This window comes from Natator depressus, chromosome 12 (genome assembly GCF_965152275.1).
Source record: "Natator depressus isolate rNatDep1 chromosome 12, rNatDep2.hap1, whole genome shotgun sequence".
NCBI lineage: Eukaryota > Metazoa > Chordata > Testudines > Cheloniidae > Natator > Natator depressus.
This window is the reverse complement of record NC_134245.1, coordinates 30,615,145-30,642,385: the sequence shown is the minus strand read 5'-3', so window position 1 is coordinate 30,642,385 and position 27,241 is coordinate 30,615,145. Positions and strand designations below refer to the sequence as shown.

At 40.5% G+C, this 27,241-nt stretch overlaps 1 protein-coding gene across 3 annotated transcripts in view; it reads right to left on the bottom strand.

The window, feature by feature from the left end:
• VAT1L (vesicle amine transport 1 like) overlaps positions 1 to 27,241 on the bottom strand; it is a 92,089-nt gene that overhangs the window by 49,940 nt on the left and 14,908 nt on the right. For all 3 annotated transcript variants that reach the window (XM_074968806.1, XM_074968808.1, XM_074968807.1), the window contains exons 3-6: positions 25,339 to 25,554; positions 8,344 to 8,486; positions 1,709 to 1,812; positions 556 to 611 (exon numbers count right to left, since the gene is read on the bottom strand). In XM_074968806.1, the coding sequence (XP_074824907.1) occupies positions 556 to 611; positions 1,709 to 1,812; positions 8,344 to 8,486; positions 25,339 to 25,554 (519 nt within the window). The remainder of the gene's footprint in view (positions 1 to 555; positions 612 to 1,708; positions 1,813 to 8,343; positions 8,487 to 25,338; positions 25,555 to 27,241) is intronic.

Genomic DNA, 27,241 nt, shown 5'->3' with positions numbered 1-27,241 from the left:
AAAGCTAGCTTGGGTATGTTTACATGAGCTGTAGTCACATTCCAGTGTAGACATACCCTGTATGGCTCAATTAATTCCTAAGACTCTTCTGTACACCTGGAGATGACAGAACATCAGCTGAGCCCTGTGACCCAAGTATATCCTTGAATTCACATCACTGTACATCCATATTAGAGAAGGAAAGAACCCCCTGGGAGTACAGTTGTATAGTGGATATAACATGCTATTACCAGCTCAGAAAATAAACTGATGGTTTAGTTTTGTCTAAGATATAAAATGACTTTATACAGATTATTGGCAACTCAAATATTTATTGCATACAGAGCAGACTCCTGTCTAGCTGTCATACCAAAAGAAAAACATATCAGTCCAAGCTACATTTACCACTCTTCATTTGCACTAGTGTGATGTTATATACTGGAGTTAGTAAACGATGGAATGGAGACAAATTAGGTTGGTGTTGGTAAAGATGAACTAAGCTGCTAAAAATAATGGGTTAAGGAGATAAATGCTAATAAGTGCGGTATAACAGAACCACAGGAGCACTATACTTACTGATTTTGCAAAGCTAAAGAAGCTTTTTGTTTCCCCAGTAACCATATTAGATGAACCTGAAAAAAAGAGATCACGTACATGTAAACACCCCTTATAACATGCCAACGAATGAGGCCACTTAATTGTCTGCATTAAAAAAATAAAAACATTTCTATTTGTGCTTTGGAAAAATTCTTAGTTTTTTTTCCAAATTGCATAAGCTATAATGATGCCCTTCCTTTTATCATTGCTACAGCAATCAAAGAAGTCAAGTTGATAGCATCCTACACATTTCAGAAACAAAAGAAAGATTTGTTCATACCAAATGACAGATAAGCTTTCATTATTTCTGAGATCAGAAAAACCACCAATTCAGCCTCTCAAACAGATGTTCATAGACAAGCAGACTAGATAATATTAGGTATTTTGAGAGCAAATCTCTTCCTCCCCATTACAGTTTCCTCTCTACCACTATAGTTTAGCAGCTAGGTGGTAGCTGTAACCATATAGACTTCCCCTCTCTCAGTCTTCAGAGATATGTAGTCTCTAACTCTCCTCTCACAGAGGCTGGGGATGTTGCTGTTTCATTATCAGTAAGTTATGTGGCACGTCGGCAGAGTTATAGGGAAGCAATTTTTATTATTAAATCCACTGAGTGGCCAGTGATACATGCTGAGGCTCTAAAATGTGAGCTTTAGAAGTCTGGATTCAGCTTGCACTGCTTGGTGTCAGACCAAATGAAGCCATTCCTGATTGACTCTCTTTCTATAGTTCCATGCTTCATACTACGGTTACTTCTGCCAAACTGCTAGCTTCCTGTGGCCTGAGGAATAAGAGATCCAAAGTCGCTCCCCAAACATATTCCATCTTTGTGGCCAAGTGATGTTCACCTATCTGAACCACAGAGCCATTTCCGCCTTTGAATATTTTGAAAAAACAGCTTGCTTTGTAGCAACTAGCTTCTCCTAATTTTTTAGCCTATGAATCAGATCCTCAGAGACTCTTGAATAGAAATGATTGAACTGACTAAGTGTAACATGGCAGATAATTTCTTCATACTCCCCAGGGAGAATGTAGTAGCATGAATTTTTTAAAGGGTGTCCTCATGCTGCTAGAAGAGGTTGGCAAATTGGTATTTTTGAAATAAACTTCTAATTGTTTTGTTTTTACTCACCATATAAAATGTAAGTCCCAAGTGGTTTGAGAAGACTGAGGCCTTTTCCAGTATTTTCTCCACACAGACAATCCAGAACGATATCTACTCCTTCTGCTGAGATTCTAAGACAAAAGGAGGGTAAATTTCACACTGCAACAGGACTCAAGGCTGCATTTCTTTTAACCGGTCTACTGTAGGGTTATTGTTTACATAGCACCCACAGTTTGAAAGGCAGTTTCGAGAGGAGTCGGAAGAGTTTATTATCTAATGTTAAGATTTGCAAAAGCAACTAGTGATTTTGAGCATCTCAGTTACAAAGTACACAACTGGAGCCATTTTAAGAACACCTAATTCTCCAAAAGTGCTTAGCATTCACCCTCTGAAAACCAGGCGTCTCCACTTGGGTATGCAACAATGGAGACACACAAGATCAATAGGAGTACTTGTGGCACCTTAGACTGCAAGTACTCCTGTTCTTTTTGCGGATACAGACTAACATGGCTGCTACTCTAAACCTGCCAAGATCAATAGTCTCTTTTGAAAAACTTGGCCTAGAGTCTCAGCCCTGCCACACACAGACATATTAAGTAGTATCTTACTCCACAATCAATCTCATTGAAGTTAATGGGGCTATTTGTGGAGTAACATACTACTCAATGTGAGTAAAGATGTCAGAATCTGGCCTGAACTAAACATACATATGTGAGATGGGAAAGGAGTTGCGTCAAAGAAAGCCAAGTGTTTAGTAAATGATTGGTTACCTTTACACTATTTTTGTTTATTTCTTTCTTCTGGAAAAACGAATGAGGAAGAAGAGTATAGTGGAGTGGTCAGAATGTTATAGGTGGTACAGATAATTATGGAGGAAAGAGAAGTTTGGCTTAATTGAGATTCGACTGGGATAGTATATTACAGGATGATAAAAATATGTTTATCTATCTGAGCAACAGTGTTGTAACCAGAACAACTGAGGCAAAGAAGCAGAACATGAGAAGGTAGAAATTATATGTTGTTACTCTCTGGCACAGAGACTATGTGAATGGGGGGGGAGAGAGAAAATCATTATTTAATCACTACAACTATTTTACAGGGCAAGATGGGAATCTAAAATAGGGAGGTTATGAAAATCAATCAAGAAGTGTTTATGCAGATCAGAGAGGCTTGTGAAAGACTAGAGCATGGATCATGGGAATGAACAACTGAATGTAATAACAGCATTGGTCTACTTCATAGAAGATATCGACCATGCAGCAGAAGTGCTGTGGGAGTGTTTGCTCACAATACAGCCCAATCCTCTTCATGTTTCATTCAAGTCAACAGTCTCAATTCTTTTCTCACACCAGTGTAGATCAAGAGTAACTTCACTGAGGTCAATAGTTACACTAGTGAGAAGCCAGTGTGAGATGACAATCCAGTGCAAAAATGCTACTCAGGTGACTAAGGGCTGAGTCTATCCTCAGACACATGGGGATGTATTGGTGCTTATAAAAACAGCTGTTAGATGTGAATTTCTTCAGGGAAGCAAATAATTCTACATGATACACTTTGATTCATCCCCCATGCAGATTCAGAGGGAAACTTGAAATCTATAGTTTCCACACTAGAAACAAATATTACATTTGTAACTCCTGATAATGATGGCAGGCACTCACAGTTGTCATAAGAACCTAAATAAGTTAGGGTACAAAAAGATTTATAGTGCTGGTGCCAGATAGTAACTTCACTTGGAGCCAAATTGTATACAATTCACCTGTGTACATGGAAGGAATCATCCATGGGTGGGTCTCCTCTTTTTTTGTGGAGGGTGGCACAGGGTACCATCACTCCTGCCCTAGTCTCTGTGGAGACCCCTCCATGGGTTTGGGTATCCATGCATAGGCTGGTGGAATGCGTATTGTAGTAAAGAATACAGCCTTGAGCTGTATTGTCCCCTCTTCAATGTGAAAACTACTTTAAGCATTAAAGGGGCATCATGGAGGCATTCAGAGGCTCATGGGGGTGGGGGGGTCAGGGAGTTCCCAGTGGGATTGGAGGCACCCTAGATGCATAGGGGCAGAACTGGGGCATCCTGGGTTCCATTGCATCTTGCACATTAAATTTGGAGGATTCAAAGACACGTGGAGGTGGGGTGGGGGTCAACCCCTTGCTTTATGAATAAGAGGGCAAATCCAACCACCCAGATAGAAGAATTCAGTGGGGAATCTTACAGAGTTTTTTACCACCTACGCAGTTTCTCTCATGTAGAGGTACAGTCTAGGCTTTAGTCATTAAAACTACAATGAAAACCACTGTGCTAACTCACTTTTACACAGCAAACCCCACAGGGGCTGCAATTCAACAGTTTTGACCCTGTCTCCATAGATCTTAAGAGTTTTCAATTGATGGTTCAACATGGGCCTCCCAGGATCCTAAAATAATTTGGCCAGCCAGTATAGATGGTTATAACAACCATGCTCTAGCCTGGATAAGAATTGAGGTTGAAGCTGAGGTTTTTTAACAGTGATCTAATGTCATACTCTAGTTTACATAACTTCCTTATCTAGCTAAATAATGCTTGTTCCAACATAGCTCAATCTGTGTCCCCTCGCCCAGTCATGTTAGAATTCTATTTAGCTACAACCAAGTTTAAGAGAGAATTGTCCATTTGGTAGAAGAACAATCGACCTCCTGATCAACTCAATTCATACTGAATCTGAGCCCTAAAGTTTGTGCTCATTCGGGCTTTGCTGCACAGACTCGAACAGCGTACGCTCTTCAGCCTGGCAAGGGTTGAATAGCCAAATAGATCCTTCTATGGAAGGGCCTACACAAAAACTGCAGCATACCAGAAGGATTTGTGGGTATAAATTTGAGTGTGAATGGGTGTCACATGGCAGGGAAGGTCTGCTTCTGCATTCATCAGGCAAAATAAAAAAAAGGGGAAACGGGTCATTTTCTATCTCACTTCTCCTTAGATAGTATGTTTTTAAGCATCAGAACATGGACAGAATTCCATTTTGGATTTTTGATCTATGAGGTTCCTGCACTGAGTCAAACCAAGCTTAGAGAGAAGTCAATAGGAGCCATCCACATGAATCCAAGGGCAGAATATGGCTACAATTTGTGCAGCAGAGGAGTTGAATTTTTATATGGTTCCAATAAATAACCTTGTTTGCATACATTTCTGAACATAGCTCAGTATTTACTGGCCAAAAAACCGCTCTCTTTTTTCAGGTGCAAAATATAACCCGACAACGTTCGGAGCTATTTTAAGAAAAGAGAGAGAATTATTAGTTACTCTAATGGTGCCAGTAACAAAGTCTGGTTTCACATTTCTCTGCACTAACTAAACCTGTGAGCTCCTGCCTCCAGTTTGACTAAAACCTGCTATTTTACTTTATAACCAAGTAAATATCCCTAGTAGTTGTAAATAATTGACCAGTTCTCTTTAATTAAACAATTATGCAAACCACAGGTACATTATTCTACGATAATTATACCCTGGGGACTATCAAAGGCATAAGGTGCAGTCAACAGTTTCTACTCCCCAAAAGCAACTGTTAGCTTGTGATGACCCTACCTCTTGCAGTTGCCTAACTGCAATTAGACAAAGTCGGAGAACAGAGAAAGCTTTATGACCTATAAAGAATCTTTCATTTTCCTCAAAAAAGAGAGAGAAAGACAGCTCTCAAAATGTCTGCCGGAAACACATGACAAAGAGCCACAAAACATAAGACTTCTTCCCTTAGTAGTCTTAGACACTGCTGATTTGTGTGGGCCAATAATTTCTCCAGGTGGGTAATATCTTTTTTAGCTACTGAGCTACACAGAGTTCTTCTTCAGGTCTGCTCAGCTCTGTGTGCTCAAAAACTTGTCTCTTTCACCAAACAGGCCTTGGACCAATAAAAGATATTTCCTCACCCACCTTGTCTCTCTAATATCTGGGGATTGGCACTGCTAAAACAGTGCACACAATTTTCTCTACAGTTAGGCAGTTTGATGAGCATTCATTTGTAAACACATGATACTTAACGACAGGTTTCAGAGTAGCAGCCGTGTTAGTCTGTATCCGCAAAAAGAAAAGGAGTACTTGTGGCACCTTGGAGACTAACAAATTTATTTGAGCATAAGCTTTCGTGAGCTACAGCTCACTTCATCGGATGAAGCTGTAGCTCACAAAAGCTTATGCGCAAATAAATTTGTTAGTCTCCAAGGTGCCACAAGTACTCCTTTTCTTTTTAATGATACTTAACGTACCCTTTCAGAATGTAATCAGGGCAGTGAATGTATCTTTATTGTAAACATCATCCCAGTCATTGTTACTGCAGGATTTTGATATAAAACAGGCTTTGAAGTAGAGCCACTGCACTCTGGCAACCAAGCCATCTATCTACTAGAGCGGGTCAGGAATTTTCCATCAAAATGTTTTTTCCAATGGAAAATCCGGTTTCTGCAAGATCAACGTTTTCCATTTTCTGATTTGAGACCAAACCAAAAATTCAAAATATTGGAATTTCCCATGGGATGGACATTTTGACTTTCCACAGCTCTACCACCTACATTTCAGTGACACACTCATCACCCTGCCATCATAGTCACAGCAGTCTTCCTAAAGAGGAAATGTAACATTTTGCATGTACGTTTTACCTTCCATTCCAAATGGCCCCAAATCACACACCCTGTGGACTGATCATAGGGGAAAATCCACTAGTAGTAAACCACAGTGAAAGCTACAAAGTGCTGCCATGCATTTTAATGGACTCGTGTAGCAAAATTTCTCTCCACTATAACTGGGTTCCACTGTAATAATCCCTTGGAATAGAGCAATGATCACCTACCACAATAGGGAGTGGGGCATTCCAAGGAGATTGTATCTTACTCTGGTTCAGCACAGGAGAAGTCAGCATCCCATGGATAAGGAACGGGAGCTGGTTTTGAATTCTGATGAAATTTTTCTTCAAAATTTCAAATGTTGAACAGTGAAAAAACTCTGTGAACATTTTCTCCCCATTTGTTCAAATGGCCCTAGTACAGTGGGAGGTAGCTGACTCCTGGTCTGTTGCAGCTGCTCCCAGAGGGAAGTGAAGAGGAGCTGGATCATCATGCTACAGCAGCTCCCCACTGGCAGTGAAAATTCAGCCCCTGCAGCTTCCAGTGGGGGGAAGTGAGGTCCTATCAACAGTCCAGGGCTGAAGAGGTGGGGCTGGGCAGATACCCTTTGCCAGACAACTCTTCTCCTGATCTACTGAAACGTCGTGTTGAGTGAAATTTTCTTCTGATATAAAAAGGCCTTTGTTATGGTCCCGATTCAACTTCCCCTGAAATCAGGGACAGTCTTGCCACTGAACTTAATGGGAGTTAAAAAGGATGTTAAGGGGGTGATACAGAGCACTCACATGCATACCCCAGCATACCAACTTCAGCTGCCACAGGAGTGTTTAGCAGTAGTCAGACTATTCAACCCATGTAGGATGAAAGAGTGATGAATACTGTATCCAGCTGACAATGCAGAGAATACTTGTGGGAAGCACAATGTAATTACTCACACTAGAATTATGTCAGGATATGGGGACTAAACACCCTGATCTTACAGAGGAGTGCCACAGGATCTTCAACAGCCACTCCTCCAAAAGTTCCCATGGTTTCCCCCAACACCAAGCTGTGGCAGCAATGGACTTGAGAAGGAAGCATGTCACCAATCGAATACCTAACACTACTTCCTCCGGCCTATGTTCTTTTTGGGGACATCCCATCTATGCGCTGAGCCTGCTTAGTTTATGAGATCCACTCTGATCCCAATCCAAGGTGATATAAGCTAAAAACTTTGCATATATTTTGATGCAGCATCCCTTATGGAGAACCTTATGGAGAACCCACACAACATGCTACTGGAGTGCATGCATGTGCAATGGACATAGAAATTTCTGTTGCTCCCTCCAGCTGACTGAGATAGTGCATCAGTGCAGTCAAGACATCTTTATTTTTAAAGTAGAATTAGAAAACAGCAACATCAAATATTTGTTTCTAGAATTAGAGAAGATTTTCTTTACTTTCCCTGCCAAATATATCCCTTAGCAGCCAAGACTAATCAGACTAACCCAAAAAACTGCAAGCATTTGTGAAGCACTGAAGCCTAGGTAACAACTTCAGGAGGCCACCAAATGACTCTAACCTTAAAGCAAACAGACAAATTTTAAGTATTCACAATCCAACCAGACACCATAGAACTCAAGATACTAGTGGTTCGCACAATATAAGAACCTAGTTAGACAGAATCACACAAGAGAATTCCCGAACATTTTGAAGAAATTGCACCAAATCTACTAAAAACAACTTAGTCTTTTATTATTGCTGTTCACTATCAGGTTACAGGAAAATAATATGAGATTAGATCCCCCCCAGTCAAGTTCTTTGTTCTCTTTCATTTAATTCCTTTGGCTTGTAGCAGGCATCTAAGTGAACATGATCAGTAAAGCCCATGTTGGATCGTAAAGGAAGAGGGAGGTACTGATTTGCTATAATTATCTTTTCATTAGAAAGTTAGAGAACATCTAGATTAGATCTGTGATTGTTCCAAAACCAACCTGTTCATTCAGTTCTCATAGATATGCTTAACTCACTGTTTTCATAGTAATTTGCTAGCTGCTACTTGATAATCAAAATAAAATCCTTACCTCTTTACTTCTTGGACATAGTCTGTATTTCTGTCAAACAGGTGAGTTACTGAATCTTTGATTGCTTCATGCTTGAAAGAGGAAGCTGTTCCAAATACAGTAACACTGGGGATCGTTGAGCAGAGCTGAGCAACGGCTTGACCCTGCAAATATATTGTTATATCAGTTCCACGGACAAAGTCAGTTACTTGATTTCTGCCTGCCAATTCGCTCTTAATACAATAAAATCCCAGGCTGGCCATATGCAGTTTTCAAAACTTTCTTTATCCTGGTCAGACATTTCACAGTCACACAGTAAAACAGATGTAAACCCACGCATATCCAGAAAAATATTCTTTGGGGATAAAATTAGTTTAGCAAGTGATAAATTATACTGGAAAAACCACACATATATCCCTTTTACAATGGTGTTTTGAAGTGAATTCAGCTATTGTAAAATGTTCCAATTAAAGGGCAGCATCCATTTAAAATGAAAAGGAGTACTTGTGGCACCTTAGAGACTAACCAATTTATTTGAGCATGAGCTTTCATGAGCTACAGCTCACTTCATCGGATGCATACTGTGAAGTGAGCTGTAGCTCACGAAAGCTCATGCTCAAATAAATTGGTTAGTCTCTAAGGTGCCACAAGTACTCCTTTTCTTTTTGCGAATACAGACTAACACGGCTGTTACTCTGAAACCATCCATTTAAAATGATACTTTTGCATGAAAGACATTTACATACTGACCTAAAATGATGATTATTGAAGGATTACCAGAAAAATATTTCTATTTTTTTTCCAGTTTGTTTACTATGGGTATTTGCCAGCGTCTTAGGCCAGATTTTTGAGTGTACATTGGGGGAAATCCACAATGATCAGTGGATCTTATGCTCACCTGTATGATGTGCATCTTTAGGCTTTGAAAGCTCTTAAACACTTGAAAGCTCTTAAATAGCTTGTGTCACTATAAACATGTGAGCAGTGGAGGACTCATTTACTTAAAATTACTTTGGGTGCACTGAGTAAGAGCTAAAGTCTCACTGAGAGTCAATGAGACTTAGGATTCTAAGGCCCAGATCCTCACAAGATATTTAGTTTCCTACCTTCCATTGATTTAATTAAAACCAGTGGGAGTTAGGCACCTAAGTACCTTCGGGATCTGGGCCCTTATGAACAAGCAGGATATCACTTTTTCCTGGTACAGTCATTTTCCTCCATTTGGGTGGGTTTTTCACATAGCAACAAAACACAGAGCAATGGTTATTATTAGAATAGGATATGAAATTGTAAATGCTGGTGTAGTACCTGAAATTACTTAACTCGTGTATGAAGAAATTAACATGGTTTTAAGTTAATGGTATCTCTTAAGAAAGAAAGGAGGGTTGGAGAGAATGCAGTAGAGCTTGTCAGAATTTTGAGTGTTTCTTTTTTCAATTTTGGTCTTTTTGTCAAAAACAGCATTTTTAGGAAAAATTGTAGACTTCACAGAAATTTCTCATTTTTGTAACATTTTCTGATGTCTTTTTTAAACATAACTTTTTACTGAATTTTTTTAATCAACTGTTTATAAAGTTATATTTCTTGCTTTACAGAAAATACATTTTCTGACTGAAAACGGAGTACTGAGAAACAAAAACTTTTTAACATGACTTTGACAAAAGTTTCATGGAAAAATTTGCTGAAAGTTTCATGGAAAATGCAAAACAGAAAACTTCAAAATGTTGACTTTTTTTTGCAAAATCTTCCTATTTTCAGCCAGCTTTCTGCACAGAAAAAGTATGCCCTTTTTCTTATTATACATATTCATCATGGATAGCTCTCTGAAAACAACTGCTCAAAGAGCAATGGCAGTCAAAAAAACAAACAAACCCAACCCAAAAAAACCGCTAACAGAATGTTAGGAACCATTAGAAAAGAAGACAGTAAATATCATAATGCCACTATATAAATCCATGGTATACCCACACCTAGATTACTGCATGCAGTTCTAGTCACCTCATCTCAAAAAAGATACATTAGAAATGGAAAAGGTACAGAGAAGGGCAAGAAAAATGATTAAGGGTATGGAATAGTTTCCATATAAAGAGAGATTAAGACGACTGACTTTGCAGCTTGGAAAAGAGACGACTAAGTGAGGATATGACAGAAGTCTATAAAATCCATGAATGGTGTAAGAGAGCAAGTAAGTGTTATTCAGCCCTACGTATACCACAAGAACTAGGAGTCACCCAATGAAATTAATAGGCAGCAGGTTTAAAACAAACAAAAGGAAGTACTTCACACAATGCAGTAAGCCTATGGAACTCACTGCCAGGGAATGTCGTGAAGACCAAAACTATAACTGGGTTAAAAAAAGAATTAGATAAATTCATGGAGGATAGGTTCATCAATGGCTATTAGCCAAGACTCGCCTCTGTACTCAGACCTCTTCAATCACCCCTCAGTTCGCTGGTCTTCCAGATGCCCTTTATGGTCACTTATGCCACCACAGGACATGATGATGAAACCTGCTTGGCATAACGAGTGGTCAGCAATGACAGTCATTAATCATCTCGTTACCCAACCATCTGCCCACTAGGTTTTGACCTGCCAAGGCACCTGTGGTCATCCGTGAACCGGTTTCAAACAGGACAGGGCAATTGTGCAGCCACTCTCTTCAGATGGGGTGCAGTCAACTTCAGACTATGTCGCATATCCTTGACGAGTGCCTGCTGACTTACATTGACGGGGGACTACCGGCTCTTCACTTGGCTGATGATGATGCTATTAAATGACTGGGCACACTGCACACATGCTGAAGAGCCAAGATGGTCAGGGATGCTCTAGGTGTCCCTATGCCACTGACTGCCAGATACTGGGATTGAATGGCAGGGGATGGATCACTTGATGATTGCCCTGTTCTGTTTGTTCCCTTTGAATCATCTGGCATTGGCCACTGTTGGAAGACAGGACTAGATGGACCATTGATCAGACCCAGTATTGTCATTCTTACGTTCACCATTTACATGTAGATATTCATCTTACTAAGGCTGCAGTCAAGCTACAGAAGAGTAACTATCATGGTCAAGGTTCCTTCCCCACTCTGAACTCTAGAGTACAGATGTGGGGACCTGCATGAAAACCCCCTAAGTTTATTTTTACCAGCTTAGGTTAAAACTTCCCCAAGGTACAAACTATTTTACCTTTTGCCCTTGGACTTTATTGCTGCCACCACCAAGCATCTAACAAATATATAACAGGGAAAGAGCCCACTTGAAAATGTCTTTCCCCTCCCAAACCTTACACCCCCTTTCCTGGGGAAGGCTTGATAAAAATCCTCACCAATCTGCATAGGTGAACACAGACCCAAACCCTTGGATCTTAAGAACAATGAAAAAGCAATCAGGTTCTTAAAAGAAGAATTTTAATTGAAGAAAAAGTAAAAGAATCACCTCTATAAAATCAGGATGGTAAATACCTTACAGGGTAATCAGATTCAAAACATAGAGAATCCCTCTAGGCAAAACCTTAAGTTACAAAAAGACACAAAAACAGGAATATACATTCCATTCAGCACAGCGTATTTTATCAGCCATTTAAACAAAACAGAATCTAACACATATCTAGCTAGATTACTTACTAAGTTCTAAGACTCCATTCCTTTTCTGTTCCTGGCAAAAACATCAAACAGACGGAGAGAGACCCTTTGTTTCTCCCCCCTCCAGCTTTGAAAGTATCTTGTCTCCTTATTGGTCATTTTGGTCAGGTGCCAGCGAGGTTATCCTAGCTTCTTAACCCTTTACAGATGAAAGGGTTTTTCCTCTGGCCAGGAGGGATTTTAAAGGTGTTTATCCTTCCCTTTATATTTATGACAATCATCCTCTCAGTTTTACCATTTCCAATTTAAAGGAAAACTGACAACAATGGGATCAACCTAATTTGACAAACTGTGTTTTGGGACCCTAAGGTACAATGAAAAATATATGCTTCCAGCCATGTGCTTGAGCTTAGAGATTTTACATAATAGTTTCCCTAAGTTTTTGTCTCTAATAAGCAAACTTTCACCCTCTATATGATTATCCTCACTAGTCCTTCCATAGAAATACTATAAGTAATGTTGACAATCCTCTTTGCCCTTGATCCTTTGGAATAGAATTTTGGCACATGCAACACAAAAATAAATACCATACTGAAAAGGAAGTTGATTAGCACACTCTTTGCTACTTGTATTTGACATCTTTTCCCCCGGGGGGGGGGGGGGGGGGAGGGGCATAGCATGTGGGTTCTGAAGAGCATTAATTTTATGAAGTACGGTCTGGGGGCATGGCGTTAAAAATCTGTACATCTTCTTTAAAAGATTCTGAAAATGTTTGGAGGTGCCTTGGGCTAATCTTGTACCACAATTCTTCTTCTACGGGAAAAGTTCTGCAGCATGTTATGCCTACCTTAAAAAAAAAAAAAAAAAAGAAAGAAAGAATCATGGTAGGTTGCAAATGTTCAATCTTGATAAACAACTAGGGCAGTTTGGTGCTGCTATATCAGGGTTTTGTAGCTCTAGTGAGGAAGTCACAGTGGGAGGCATTCAAAATACACGATCAGGCCTAGTGTACCTCCAATAGCCACAGCACCTTGCTATGCTTACAATAGGAGATAAGTGTGTGAGAGACAAATATTGCATTTTTAAACATGCCTACTCCATCTCTTTTATTAGTAACACTGTACTTGAGGATTGGATGCCTGTTAAATGAGGGATGAGGAAGGACTTTCAAAGATATTTCACGGTTGAAGTTAGTTTGTGCCATTTACTCAAACGCCTTTTTAAGGTAATTTTGCCATTTTACAGCAGAGGAGTTGAGCCCCTGTAATCTGGCCAGTGCTTTTTTTTTTTTTTTTTTTTTTTTTTTTAAATGTATTCCTTTTAGCATGATCCATCAGAAAGTATGAAATATCTTGTAGTATTTTGAACTGGTCACGTTGCTTAAGCTCTCCTGAGCTATGAAATACAATTGCAGCCGCTGCTTCTGGTTGACATTCACAATATGATGGCCTGAATTTAAGAAAGAAAAGTCACGTTGCTCTTTGGTAGAGCCTGGAACAAGGAGCAAGTGAGACACAAAATGAATCCTGATTCTCCTCCCACTTAAAATGAGACTAATTCAATAGTTACTCCTGATCTAACTGAAAACTAGAGCAGGTTGGAAAAATTAATTTTTTTCTTCAGTTTGATGATTCATCACAATCGAAATATTCTGTGGAGACAGCTCATTCTTAGGTAAGTTCCTCCGAAACCCAGGCAGATTTCAAAACATGCCCAGGCTTTCAGAGTCACAGACCCCAAATCTTCCAGGTTTCCCTGTTCTGGTATAATCCACCTGGTAGGCTGAAGGGAAGCTGGGAGCCTGAAAGCTCTGGCTGTCCCAAGCTCTGGGGCTCCCTGCTCAGTTATGGCTCCCAAGGCATCCAGACTCGTGGCTCCCTTTCTTCCCACCAGGAAGAATTTATTCTGAAGTTATCGACATGAGACATTTCCATTTTTCTGTGTCACACAGAATTTTGAATTTTTTTAAATTTTGTTTTCAATAGGAGCAAAACCAAAATTTGGATGTCTTGAAATCCCCTGTGAAATGGAATTACCATTCTGCTCTGAAAGCAGAATAATCAGGCTGGAAGCAGAGCTCTGCAAAACGTTCATATCAAGCTCAGCTTTTGCCTGATTTCATTACAATCTTTCTCCAGGCTAGGTGAGATGTTTGTAAGTGTTTCCAATCAGCTGGGTCAAGTCATGAGTGAATGCACTCTATAAGCAGAGGGGGAAAGAGTCTGATGGATATTCACTTCTATCAGGTGGTTGTGACAAGAAAGCAGGCACAACTATGTGTAGTATTCACTAAGCTTTTTATTATTATTATTATTCACAAGCAAGATGTGGAGAGTGAGTCAGAACAAATTAACCACCCACTCTTGCAAGGCCTCTGCACGTAGGGCTCCCATTGAAACCAAAGGGCTCATCGGCTTAGGCCCAAAATATACAGGACCCCTTACAAACTAAGGTCCAGATCCTGCAAGCAGCTCCTTGTGGATGGAAGCTCCCGGGCTTGGGCAGAATTCCATAGACGTCAATGGAGCTCTACGTGGGTGCAGGAGTCTGCTTGTGGGGAGCTATTTGCAGGATCTGTGCCTTAAACTGTCTGAGTTTTACATCTCTAGTCACAGTGGGCTTTAAATGCTCTGAATTAACATGGAAAAATGGTATTTTCTTGAGGCTGGGGAAGGAGATATTGGATAAACACTGAATTGCTTACATTTGGAATTGAATATAGAGTTGTCCTTAAGGTTATTTTGTTAAAACAGATGTACAGAAGACATATTTATAAGCCACATTCAGCCTCTGATTGCGCCTGTGTAATCTCACAGAGACCTGGAGGCAAGAACTGGCACTGTGATTCAAATAATGATGTCTGGCTGAATTTAGCAAACCCTTGCTATATTTCTAGCCAAAGGTTGGCATTTGTAAACTGCCTGCATGATTAGTAAGATCATTCATGGATAAACACACTTATTGTTCATTCCAAACAGAACTCCTGGTGATATATATAATAAATATCAGTAATCAGGGCTTTTATTTACACTAGGATAACTAGATAGCCCTGTGAGCCTTGGCATCCTTCCACATAAGGATGAATGTAATTTTCATTGGAGGTCCATTCAGTGGTGTTTTTCAGGAAAGGACATTATTACTACTTATACTATGGTAACTCCTAGAAGCTTCAAGACGGGGACCCTGTTGTGCGAGGTATTGTATAAATATACAGCAAGAGATAGCACTGGTCCCAGAGACCTTATAAACTAAGCAGACAGCGAAGCAAAGGGGGGAGAAATGGAGGAGGATGCTGAAACACAGAGTGGTTAAATGACATGCCTGAACGTAACCCAGGGAACCTGGGGCACAGCGAGGAACTGAACCCAAGCCTGCTGAATCCCACTCCAGTGTTTCAAAGCACAGGCCATCTTTTCTTGCTGCCATCGGCCATTTTTGCTTGAGAGGGAATTCCTCATCCCTCAGAAACATAGGGAACCCAGTTCTTTTACTAGTCTCCCACTCACTTCCGCCTTCAGCTGGCTATATTGTTTTGAATCCAATTTTAACCCTCCCGCGCCCATGCCAGAAAATTAAACCATGAGCTTAGAATGGAAACAAGATCTGGCTTTTGTACCTTTCTCTTTGTAGCCACACTTCTGAGATGCGACTGGTTTCATTTGGTGCCATTTTCCAATTTGATGCCTCCTAACCAGACTGGGCCAGTATGAACCATGATGATAAATGGATATTTTGTGAAGGATGCTAATGAAGTCAAACTCTGACCTTCTCATTGTTCTAGAATATACTTAGTTTTCTGCGTACAGTCCCTTTAACTTGGGAGGAAAGGGGAGAATAAATGTTCCTTGAATCAAAAACACTGAATACTGAAAAGGTCAAACTATTATAGTAGAAAGCCATTATATACATGATGTAAAAATTCCCAGAGTTTCACATTTCCAAGAGAGTGCCAGGCCATTAGGAAAATGCACAAGAAGAAATGATGTGTGCCAAACCTGCTGCAGATTGGGTGGTGCACCCATTGTAGATACAAGCCTGACCAAAGCCCCAGACTACAACATCCCTCTGACATTTGTGGGTGTTCCAAGTCCAAACTGGATAAAGATACCTTTATAGTGGGCTGAAACAAGAATGCTGAAGAGTCTGGAGCCAATTCTAAGAAGACTCTTGTGTAAGTTTCTCTTCCCCTACTCCTCCTTCTCAGGACAAATGACCTTAATTTAATATCCTCTCTCTTCTTTTGGAGATGTAGTTCACACGTACATCTGCGACCCTCCATACCAAGATATAGGGCCAGATCCTGATACAAGACCCTACATGCTTTTCCCAATGAAGTCAAGTACCTTTGGACTCAAATCTTAAGTAAAGACAGGTAGAATTTGGTTGCATGCCAAAGCAGTGCTGTGGCTATGCAAATCTCTCAAATCTCCTTTCTAATCCCTTAACTCATTTAGTTTCCTTCCAGTATAGTTCAGATTAAAAGTTCATGTTTATGAGGTTACACATTTTAATTACAAATACCTGAGGGTCCAGTCCCGGGCCCCTTGCAGAAATGGGATGTGCATGGAGGACTTCTGCAGAGACTGGAGAGAACAGAGTCCTCCCCTCTCCTGCCCTGGAGCAGCAGTGAAGCTACTTGGCAACTAACCCTGGTGACGAATTGCTGCACATTCTCTACAAGGAGCACAATTTGGCCAGAGGAGTCACCCAGTTGAGGATATGCCAACCACAGCCCATATCTTCTGCTTGCTAGGATAGTTCCACTTGAGAGAACATCTTTGTAATGGATGCAGACCTGAGAGGGCTTCCAGTCCTACCTGCTCCTTGCACAGCAGAACCACATCAGCAGCTTCACTGCTGGTTAGCCTTCTGCCTGCTTCCTGGATGTTGTGGGGGTGGGGAAGCAGGCAGGATTTCACCAGAAGTAATCACTTATGCACTGCTAAACCAGCCTAGCACTTATGTGATTAAACATGCACGACTACAATACCCCCCACAAAAAAACCAACCCAGCAACAAAAGACCAAAGCCACCAACCACTCTTCCCCTCCCTCCCCCGAATTGTTAATATTTGGAAATAAATCCCGATGCATAGCCACAAAACAGGTTCTTGTTTTCTGAAACTGAGAAAATAAAACATGGAAATCCAAATCTCATTTGACAACTAATTTTACCTTTAATAGGACTTAGCAGCCTTTGGATAAAGTGATCAGCTGTTTCATTGAAACAATCAATGTTATGATGAAGTATTTTCTTGAAACAGAATTAATCTTATTTCCAAAACCTGTAATTTTTACACTGCTTATCATGCAGAACATCACAGTTAGAGTCTTTAGAGAAATAAATGACTCAGATTAAAGTGCTTCTATGGAAATATAAGAAATCTCTCATAATATTGTACTTGGCATACAAGCAAGTTTCAAAGACGGTTTGATGGATTTTATTTACATGAACATCAACTTATAGAACCAATATGTTGGGTCGCTACAAAATCCAGTAGAAATGGCAATATTGTGTGTGAATGTTTTAAGGTCCAGTTAAAAGGCCTGTTTTTTTTTTTTTTTTTTTTTTTTTTAAGTTCAGCTACTCACCTGCAGAGTGGGAAACGTGTAGTGTTTTGCTAGTCATACAGGAGAACCAAAAAAGTGAAATTTAAGAAACATAAAATTGAAATTGACAGTTTAGTTCCATTGTTTATGAATTTCACTCAATTTAGAGAAAAAGCATGGATGATGAAAAGTAAATTATATTTTTAAGTAAGTTTCTTTTAACAATCTTAAGGTGTTACCGGGACCACAGGAAAGTTGGGTTTTTAAAAAAAAAAAAAAATAATAGATTTTTATCTTGACAACCTCCCTTTTGATCAAAATGGGCCAGATCTGCAGCTTGTATAAACTGGCATAGCTACGTTGACTTGCTAACTTGCCCTAGCTGTGACTCTGACCCAAAATACCTTTAGCAAGATTTCTGTGTATGAAATTTGTTTATTTGATTAGATATAAATTGACTCCAGCTTTAAAACCTGAGTCAATAAATCATCTAAAAAAGGTAATGCACAGTACATCTAATATCTCAGAATGAGCAGCATAAAAAAAAAACAACAAAATATCCTTCCATTAGTCTAATTTTTGTCAAGTCTAGAGATACTGCTCAATTCTTTTAAATCATTCAGTTTCAACCTTGTATTAGATTCCTGTTTGGGACTGAATGTGGATAGAACCTACTATTCATTATCAGATTTTTTTCCCCTGGTATATTCATATTTATAGGTGGACATGAAGCAATGCCTATATTCAGGATACGTTATGGGATACATGTGTTAAAACATTCTGAATAGGATGACTGTGGGCGAGGATTGTATAATAGCCTCTCAGCATCTAGAATGAGATATCTGAGGTGCAAGGAGACATCAACCTACACAATAACGCACTTCCTGAAGATGTCATTTTCCAATTAAAACAGGGAAATTGGAAGCCAGTAGAAAAGGCAAACATTGCTGAGTAGTGAAATGGAATATGAGAAGTTCAAACTCATGAACAGATTTGGGACAGGTCTGATTTTAGTTATACCAGAAGAAAGTTTTTTGATCAAAACAGGGATCATTGAATGATAATAGCCTCTTTTTACGCAAAAGCAGGCCTATTTTTTAGCAGAAATTTGCAAAATGTTTCCCTCCCCCCACCTGCAAAATTGGCCAGTTGTGTTCAATTTAAAACAAAGCGTGTAAATCAGCACTGCTCTATTAACATCAAGGGAACTATACTATTTTACTCCAGAACAAAAATGCAAGTCCCTATGTGACAGGATACAAATAAATAATAATAAGGGCCTCCTGCCTTTCACATGACTCAACAGGGATTTAAGGAAGGGACTTGTCCTCTGGGGAGGGATGGCTGAAAAGGCTTTTTCTGTGGCCTCTGGGGACTACAGCTTGCTACGGTCAGGGGAATTGCTTTGTTTTGTGTTACTTCTTGAGTTTGTGTGTTTGAATAAACTGTGCACTGAGGCAAGGACCTCAGATTTTTGCATGGCACTGATTCTTTCCTGGCCTGGTGACACGTTTCCCCACACTTTAATTGAGGCTTGCCATTTCTTCATGAATATTTTGCACCATTTCTGTTGCTAACAATATGCCACTGCTTATGTTTGCCATACACTCCTCATTCTGCTTCTCACTTACTTAAAAATAAGATATTTTCCCTCCCCCCCAAAATAAAACCTTGTAGATTTGTACTAAGGCTACAGAGGCACAGTTATCAATAGCTAAACTAAAAAACGCCATCATCGCTCACGTAGATTGGTTTGCTGGGAAAATGTGTGCTGCCGTGTCTGCCAATTAAAATGAAGAGTACCTGACAAACAGTAAACAGTGCTGTCATTATGACCTAAAAGCGCTGTCCTACCAGTTTTATCCTTCAAGTTCAAACGTACGAGATCGCGGTCCGGAACCTACTCATGCTGCTTGCACTTCCTCTGATGTTGAACCTGAAAGTGAAGGTCACATCACAGCTAGAGGATTGCAATCAATGTCTCTGCATGAGCGTAAGTTTAATTTTAGCTCATGTGAAACTGAAATACTAGTGCAAGAGAGTCATTCAATATTAACGCCTAACAGTATCTGGAGGTTAAGTGATGAAGTGGTGCAATTTACACCCTTATGACTTTCAGCAGGTGTGCAAAACATGGGCAACGCATATATAGAAGATGGAAGGGGAGGATAAAACCCCAGAAAAATAAGACTATGGGTAAAACAGGGCCCTGCCCTTCTGCTTCCTTCTCATTGCCCGCCATAGCCTCTTTGTGTGCCAGTTACACTAGTTTTGTATGTTTACTGAATGCCAAATTATGGCCAACTAGACTCTTTCACCACTAACACTGTCCTAGTCCCTGGGTTTAGCAGGGGGCCCTGATGAAATATATGGGGTTTTTTTAAAGCGGTCTTGTAGTGTCATGCAGGTCGCTACCAGACTCCTCTTCCAGGCTCGCTCTATTCCATGCGTCTCTTCCCCCGGATCCTCTTCAAGTAAGTTTCAGAGTGGCAGAGGAGGGTCCTGTGCCCAGGGAAAAGCAAAGAGAAGGGCTGGGACCAAGGCATGAATGCCCAGCAGCTGTGTCAGGTCTATTGTCTCAAAAGGCCAGGAGAGGAGAACCCTCCTGCCAATAGGCTTGACCCTACTCCATTGTAGTCAATGAAAGTTTTGTTATTGACTTCAGTGGGAGGAGGATCAAGTCCAATAGGAGGAGGATTCCTATCCACCTGTTGGCATCCACAGCAGCAGATGCCTGCTGCTCCCTCTTCCCTGACCTCTGAGGAAGGGCAGAGAAGATCCCTTAGTCTCCCTAGAGAACAGAATCAACAGAGAGTGTGAAGAGCAGGGGGAAACAACAGAGAGGAGAGAGAATGGGCTGTAAACTGGAACAGGTGGGACTCTTTTGCATTTTGTCTCAGGCTCTATAACTCTTGGGTTGAAGCCCTGTCACCTCCACCAGAGGAATGCATGAATTACACCAGCATTCATAAGTAACTCAGAGATTTTCATGGGAGTAGCTCTTGCTTTAACCAAGTCTGCAGGAACAATCCTCGGCCTTACTGAAAGCACTTCCTACGGTAATACCTAAGAGCTCACCATGGTCACATTGTGCAGCTCTTTCTATGGACGTAGAGGATGAAATGCTGTAATTTGAGGTCTAACCATACTAATCTATGTAATACATCATTTAATGTGGGATTTTTCAAAAGAGCTCAAAGTTGAGATAGTTCCACTCCCATTTAAATTATGACCAATAAGCAAAGCTAGGCTAATGCTGAGTGCTTTTGAAAAATACTACCCTTAATAAAATAAAGAAACAAACCATAGCTAGATTGATTTTTAAAAAAAAAAAAATTTTCTCTTAATGTATCCCGTATGGCACTATTCTCATAGCACTTCATTTTCAGCCCAGCCTTCATTTTGAAGTCCACCATTTTAAGGGGTGCAACTTTGCACTCAGTAATGCAGAGGAACAATTGCTGTTACTCAGATGTCGAAATACCCACAAGAGCCCGTTTCAAACAATTAGATATCTAAGGGTTTGTCCACGTGGAGACAACGTTAATTCAAATTGACTAAAGGTATGAATTTGAAGTGAATTAGTTAAATTACATTAAACCTTTGTGTGAACACCCTCTTTTAATTGTGAAGGAGAGTGACCACACAGAAATTTAATGAATCCACTTTGGTCCAGTTGAATTAACTTTCCTGGATGTCTCCATTTTGACAAGCCCTACATGGCAAGGGCTGGTCTCATTGGTGCTGAAAGTGGGGAAAACGAGTTTTTTAAAATCAACGCTGAATCTCCCATAATCCAGAATTAAACATTTAACCCTATTAAATTGTTTTCAAACGTTCATTTCTTGTATGACCCAAGAGCAAGAGAACTCACTCATGCTGCACCTGAACACTAATGAACCTTCATCTCAAGTAACTAGCTAATTGCTTTATATTGAGGCAAAAAGTCCCACTGGGGTTCATGTTACTATTCCATTTGTTTGTCAGATGAGTATTTTTTGTAGAGATATGGCAATGCTATCCTGGCAAGCGAGTAGAGGGGGTCAACTCTGTGCTGAATCAAACACTCATAGCCATTCCTAGGGCTGATAGAAGCCCCACCATGAGACTTCTCATTCAAAGACCACCAGAAATAGAAGACTTACCCTTCTAGGGTCCACGTGGTATAATTGGACCTGCATATCGTGATTACATCCTGCCACTGTTTTTTTTAAACCTCCAGAGAACTCTCCCTTTTTTACCCCCAGCATGGAGATTCATGCATGGATCAATAAAAAGATGTTGAATATTTAAGTTGCATTTTTGGGGTATTAAGAAGGTGTGTAATGTCTAATTCAGCAAGGCTTTTAAGTATTTACCCACCTTAAAACTCATGAATAGTCCCATTGAATTCAATAGGATTTCTCATGTGCTAAAAGCTAGGCACATACCTAAGTACCTTGGTGAATGAGGGCCTAAAACAGGGAGTATGGCAAGCCCTCTCCTTGGAGCCTCTTCATTGCTTTGAAAGTTACGGATAATGACTGACTGGGCATCCTACAACATGCCATACACACACAGTATTTTTCCCAAGGAGTTTTCACTCCTCATTTAGGCAACAACCCTGAGCCAGCTTCTTCCAGCTGGCCCATTACAGTTGGTCCTGCTTTGAGCAGGGGATTGGACTAGCTGACCTCCTGAGGTCTCTTCCAACCCTAATCTTCTATGATTCTATGATTACATTCCTCACACCCAACTCTGCCCAGACTAGCAGCAAACTGAATTCTCCCAACAAAAAAAAAAAAACCTGGAACAAAAGCCCTACAGCATTTGTCCCTCTCTCCCCCTCAAGCGTTCCTACCTTGGGTGGGGTTTTCAATAGTCCCCCAAATTTTAGAGGCATAGTCAAACAAGCTCCATCTTCTTTCAAGCTGTGGAGAAGCTAGAAGGCAAGTAACTCTCTTCCAACCAGGGTCCTTCCCATGATGAAGGAATAGGTAGATTATATACTGGCCTCCTTCCCAGATTGCGTCCTGATTGGCTGAGAGAGGAGACAGGGCTGCCCTGTTCTATGCTACAAAGCTCCTGGTTCCAGGCTCTAGAAAGATTAGTAACCTTAGATTTTCCAAAAAAAACAGTTTTTACCCTGTGACCACTTGCGGTCTCCCAGTATCTGCCTGTCTGCCAGAGAACTCCTGGAATGGGGGTTACGTGGCCCCCAAGCTCCCCCCTCTGACTTTAAAGAGACAGTATACCCAATCACAGTGAGCATATCCCCGAACAGATATTAGCAGAAGGTCAGCTGCTATACTAAATATCATAAGGATTTCTTTAAAAACAACAACAAAAAACCAAACAGGCAGAATATACACAGAGGTCAGTGGGAGTTTTCTCTGGCTCCTGTCAATGAAAGGGCTGCAGGATTTGTCCCAGAGGGAAATCCAAAAATGAACAGGCAAGAACTTAACAAATCAACAAGTTTTCTTATATAAAATGCCTGAAGTAACTAGAATAATGAACTAGCATTGCTAAGAGAGGAACAATTGCAAAGTTCTTGTACCACAGGGGTCTATTGTCTCATTAAATTATTCAGGAATTTCTATGACATTTAGAAATCAACTGGCCAATCTTTTCACTTGCTGTCAAATGTTAATGGGCTTTGCATCTGTTAATACAAGAGCACAGAAAATATCTTTTCTCAAAGTGATTTGAATGCTGGTTTTCCTGTATTATTAAATGAGGAACTTCCTGGGAATCATTTGCTCAATGGATACTGTTAAATTTTCAGTGTTTTAAATACATGGAGTATTAGTATTGGGCCCACTGGAATCGGGGTCTGTCAGCACATTCACTGTAAGACTCAGCTTCAGTTAGTGAGGTGGAAACCCCCCAACTAACCTCCACAGTGAAGTTTTCCCTGTAAGGTCTGGAGAGACAACATGGTCTGGATATGGGACTGGGAGTCAGGCAAATCGATTATTTTCTGGCTGTAATCCTCCATGCGCTGCCACCAACAGAGCTGGCTGGCTACAGGGGGGAACGCACAACACAGCACCTGTGGAGATATAGTATCCAAAGCCCATCCCTGCAGGCCAGCTAGCTGTGGAAATCACTGTGTGCCTTGGGGGGTCCAGTATCTCCTGGAGCTCCCACTGGCCCAGTGCAGATCTGCAAAGTCCTGCTTAACCTCTGGCCTCCTTGCCTGTAATTTAATCACAATGGGCAGAGCTGGTGATAGACTCCTTCCCTCCCCTCATAACAGCGAGTCAGCATCTCCCCTGCCCTCAGCTCCTCTAGCGATAGACACAGAGAGCACTGAACAACTGTCAGGAGAAGGACAGGGAAACAGCCAACTGCCTAACAGCAGCAGATACTCACAGGATGAACCCAGCACGCAGACCATATATATAGGAGAAGACGCCTCTGTGTGAGGAACAAGGGAGAGTTAATGGAGAAAAGGAGGGAGAGAGAACAGAAACTGATGGGGGGAAGGAGGGGAGGATGGAGAAGGCAAGGAGGAAATGGAGAATTGATAGAATATAACAGGAAGGATTTATACATCTGCATTGGGGTGACTGATGGGTGTAGGAGGAGATAATGGATTTGTTGTTTCAGAGGGACCACACTTTGGGATTCTATGCAAATTTGCATATTAATTTATACAGAAATGTCTACATGGAAATTTCTTTCAGGCAGCTCTGGTTCTGTGCCCCCCTGTACAATCTAGTGCCTTAAATGAAAGTCTCAGTCATAAGTTATTACAGTGACAGCAAAGTGCACAGTTTCCCTTAATATGGAGCCCCATGTTATTTTAACAGTTCCAAATTCCACACTAAAGATTAATATTAAACAAAGTGGACCATAATTCCTTAGTCCATACTGCACCGAACTGTAATAAGATTATAAATTCCAGACATTTACTGGAGTATTCCAAGAGGGTTGTTCATTGCAAGCAGGATTATCTTTGGCTACAAATATTTTGTGTAAAGAGCTGATGAATTTATTCCTTTAATTACAGCCTATCTTTTAGAAGACTATGGAAGAAGAGGTAAAGACATAAAATCAAGGATAAGGTGTTTGAGGGCTGCCAGATGGTAGAAGACTATGGAATATTAATTTAGAATAAATAAAGACAATTTTGAAGGATAAAGGAGAGAACTCCAGTTGAGAAGGCAGAGATCTACTGCAGTTCCTGAGTGGATAAACTATATAGTGAAAGCCCCGTTAGTTTAAAGATACAAAAATTCTACTGTCTGTCTTAATTTTAAGCACATACTTAGGTGCTTTCGTGAATCACAGCCTACATGATTTGTAATACAGACCTGCTGACTCCTTGTTTGCTGGTTGGCTAGTGTCGTGTTCCCCTGAATCCATCCAGCTGGTGCTTTGCTCAGGCAATGTGTACTTTGTTGCAGGTGTCAGACTGTAACACTCAGTAGCCATTGCTCACTCCAACTCCACTTGTCTTTTGTAATTATTGACTTCAGGCCTGGCCTTAGGAAGTCCTGCAATGTTTCTCTTTGCTGTGGAAGATGTAGAACCCCCTTTCCAGGTTGTGCGCAGAAGCAGAGAGGACATTCTGTGCATATCACCTACTCCCTAAACACAGATTTACAGGCAAAATTTCTACCCCTTAATCAATATCTGCTCTTTTAACTCTGCCCTCCCACTTCATTTTGTTTGTTTGTTTATTGGGATAGCCTCTTATTTGGCTTAGAGCTCCTATCTAATCAATCCTTGAATACGTTTAGTATTAGATAGAGATGGGAAACATAAAAACCCTCACAACACATGGGGAAGTTTAGATCTGAATCCAAACTTCGAGACTCAGCCCCCTTTTGTGTATTAACATACATCAGACCATTTCAGTTATTCATATGACAAGAAGAGTTAAATGCACCAACTTACCACCCCACCTCCTGCAGAGTGAACCAGCACAGACATGCCTTCTCTTAGGTTGGCCACTTCAAAGAGCATCATGTAGGCAGTTACAAAGTTCATAGGAAAGGCAGCAGCTTCAGAAAAACTCATGTCATCAGGAATCTTGTAGACAAATTCTACTGGGGTACATACTACTTCAGCCCATGCGTTGTAGTTTACGAAAGCCATTACTCTGTCTCCAATCTGCAGTAATAGAAAGAATGACATTGGGATTATTAGGATAGTAAGCATGCACATCAGAATGGTTACAAAATGCTATAAAACATTGAATCCATGAATAACTGTATTAGAATATAAGTGACATGACCAGAAGTTCTCCCACCAACCTTTATGGATGATGGGTTGTCCACAGAACTGCTTCTGCCACACTGATTATGAAGAAGCAATTATTGTTGCAGCCCAGCCTTGGCTGGGTTCAGTTAAACTTTTTAACTGGGATCAGTTAAACTTTTACTTAAAAACAAAAACACAACTCTGCTTCAGGTCTTTCTCTGCTGGTTTGTTTCTTTGGTAAAAATTTAAATCAGGATTAAATTTGCAGGCAATACTAACACTGGAAAGGTAGCTAACATAGGAGGACCAAACTACAAAGTGACATCAAAAGATTTGAGCAGTGGGGTGTCCAAGCTGCGAGGGGAGCTTTGCTACTAATGAAAGCAAGTCCCGCATGTGGGAGCAGGGCTAGAAGAGCACCAACATAAAAGTGAATGGACATGACTAAGCAACCCCATCTAAAAGGGAGTTTATTTTCACCTGGCCTTCCTAATCTTAAGAATTTTTCACAAGCTATTTTTCCAGGCAATATATTTGCTGCATGGGGAGGTGTGGACATAGGAATGGGAGGCCTTCTATTTTAAGAAATAAACCACAATATGAAAGTGTGAGTACCAGTGATTTAGCCTTTTACTTTAATGCTAGCATTACCTGTTTACTTTGTAGTTATGTTATTCTAAGTAGATATTTAAACTGCCTTTGCCTGCTGGAGATAATCAATATGTGACAAGGATCTTAACTACTGAGGCTACATTCTGCCCTGAACTACATCAATGTATTTCCAGAGTGACTCCCCTGCAGTCAGTATAGCTACCATGGGTTTAGACCTGTGTGACAGAACAGAATTTGATCCTATAACTTTAAAATAGGACTTCAAACATCAACCTTGTGTCCTTCGGTTCTTATGCCAGCTTCTAAATCAATCAGCTCCTGTCCACAGGAATTAAAGGAGCAATGCAATCTTCTTTTTTCCTGCAACTGAAGACCCAATTATGATAGAAAAAAAAATATATATAAGGTGTTTTTCACTAGTGTGTGTGTATATACTAGTATATACACACACACACACACACACACTCTAGTGAAAAATGCCTTCTATCAAATACAAAATGGAGATCAGATAAATTTGAAGATGGAGTGAGATTATATTAGCCACATTAAGTGCTTCTTGGGCATTGGGCTGAAGTGCAGGCACATCAGTTTCATACATTTATCTAGCGGCTTTGATTGCAGTTTCAGATTCTGAGAATTCAGACAGCAATTCCCCGTAGATAGCCAAGAATAATAATGTGAATATCTGAAAATGCAAGGCAAATTCTCCTCACTTGCATGGGTGTAGGAAAACTTCAAGAAGACTACACCAGGGTAAGTGAGAACAGAAATTGGTCCAATAGGACAACTCATGTGACTACGGTGAGGAAAGTTTTGCCCCTCTGCATTTAGTTCTCCTTTGCTGTCATGCTTACAAAAGAAAACTTGACGATGATTAGGCAGCTGGTGTGCTGAGACAGCTGCCTCAGAAAACCTTTTTACAGTACAAAAGCATTTTGGCCTCTCAAGATGTTTTCATCTCTTTGGCCTTGGGATACTGTAGGTT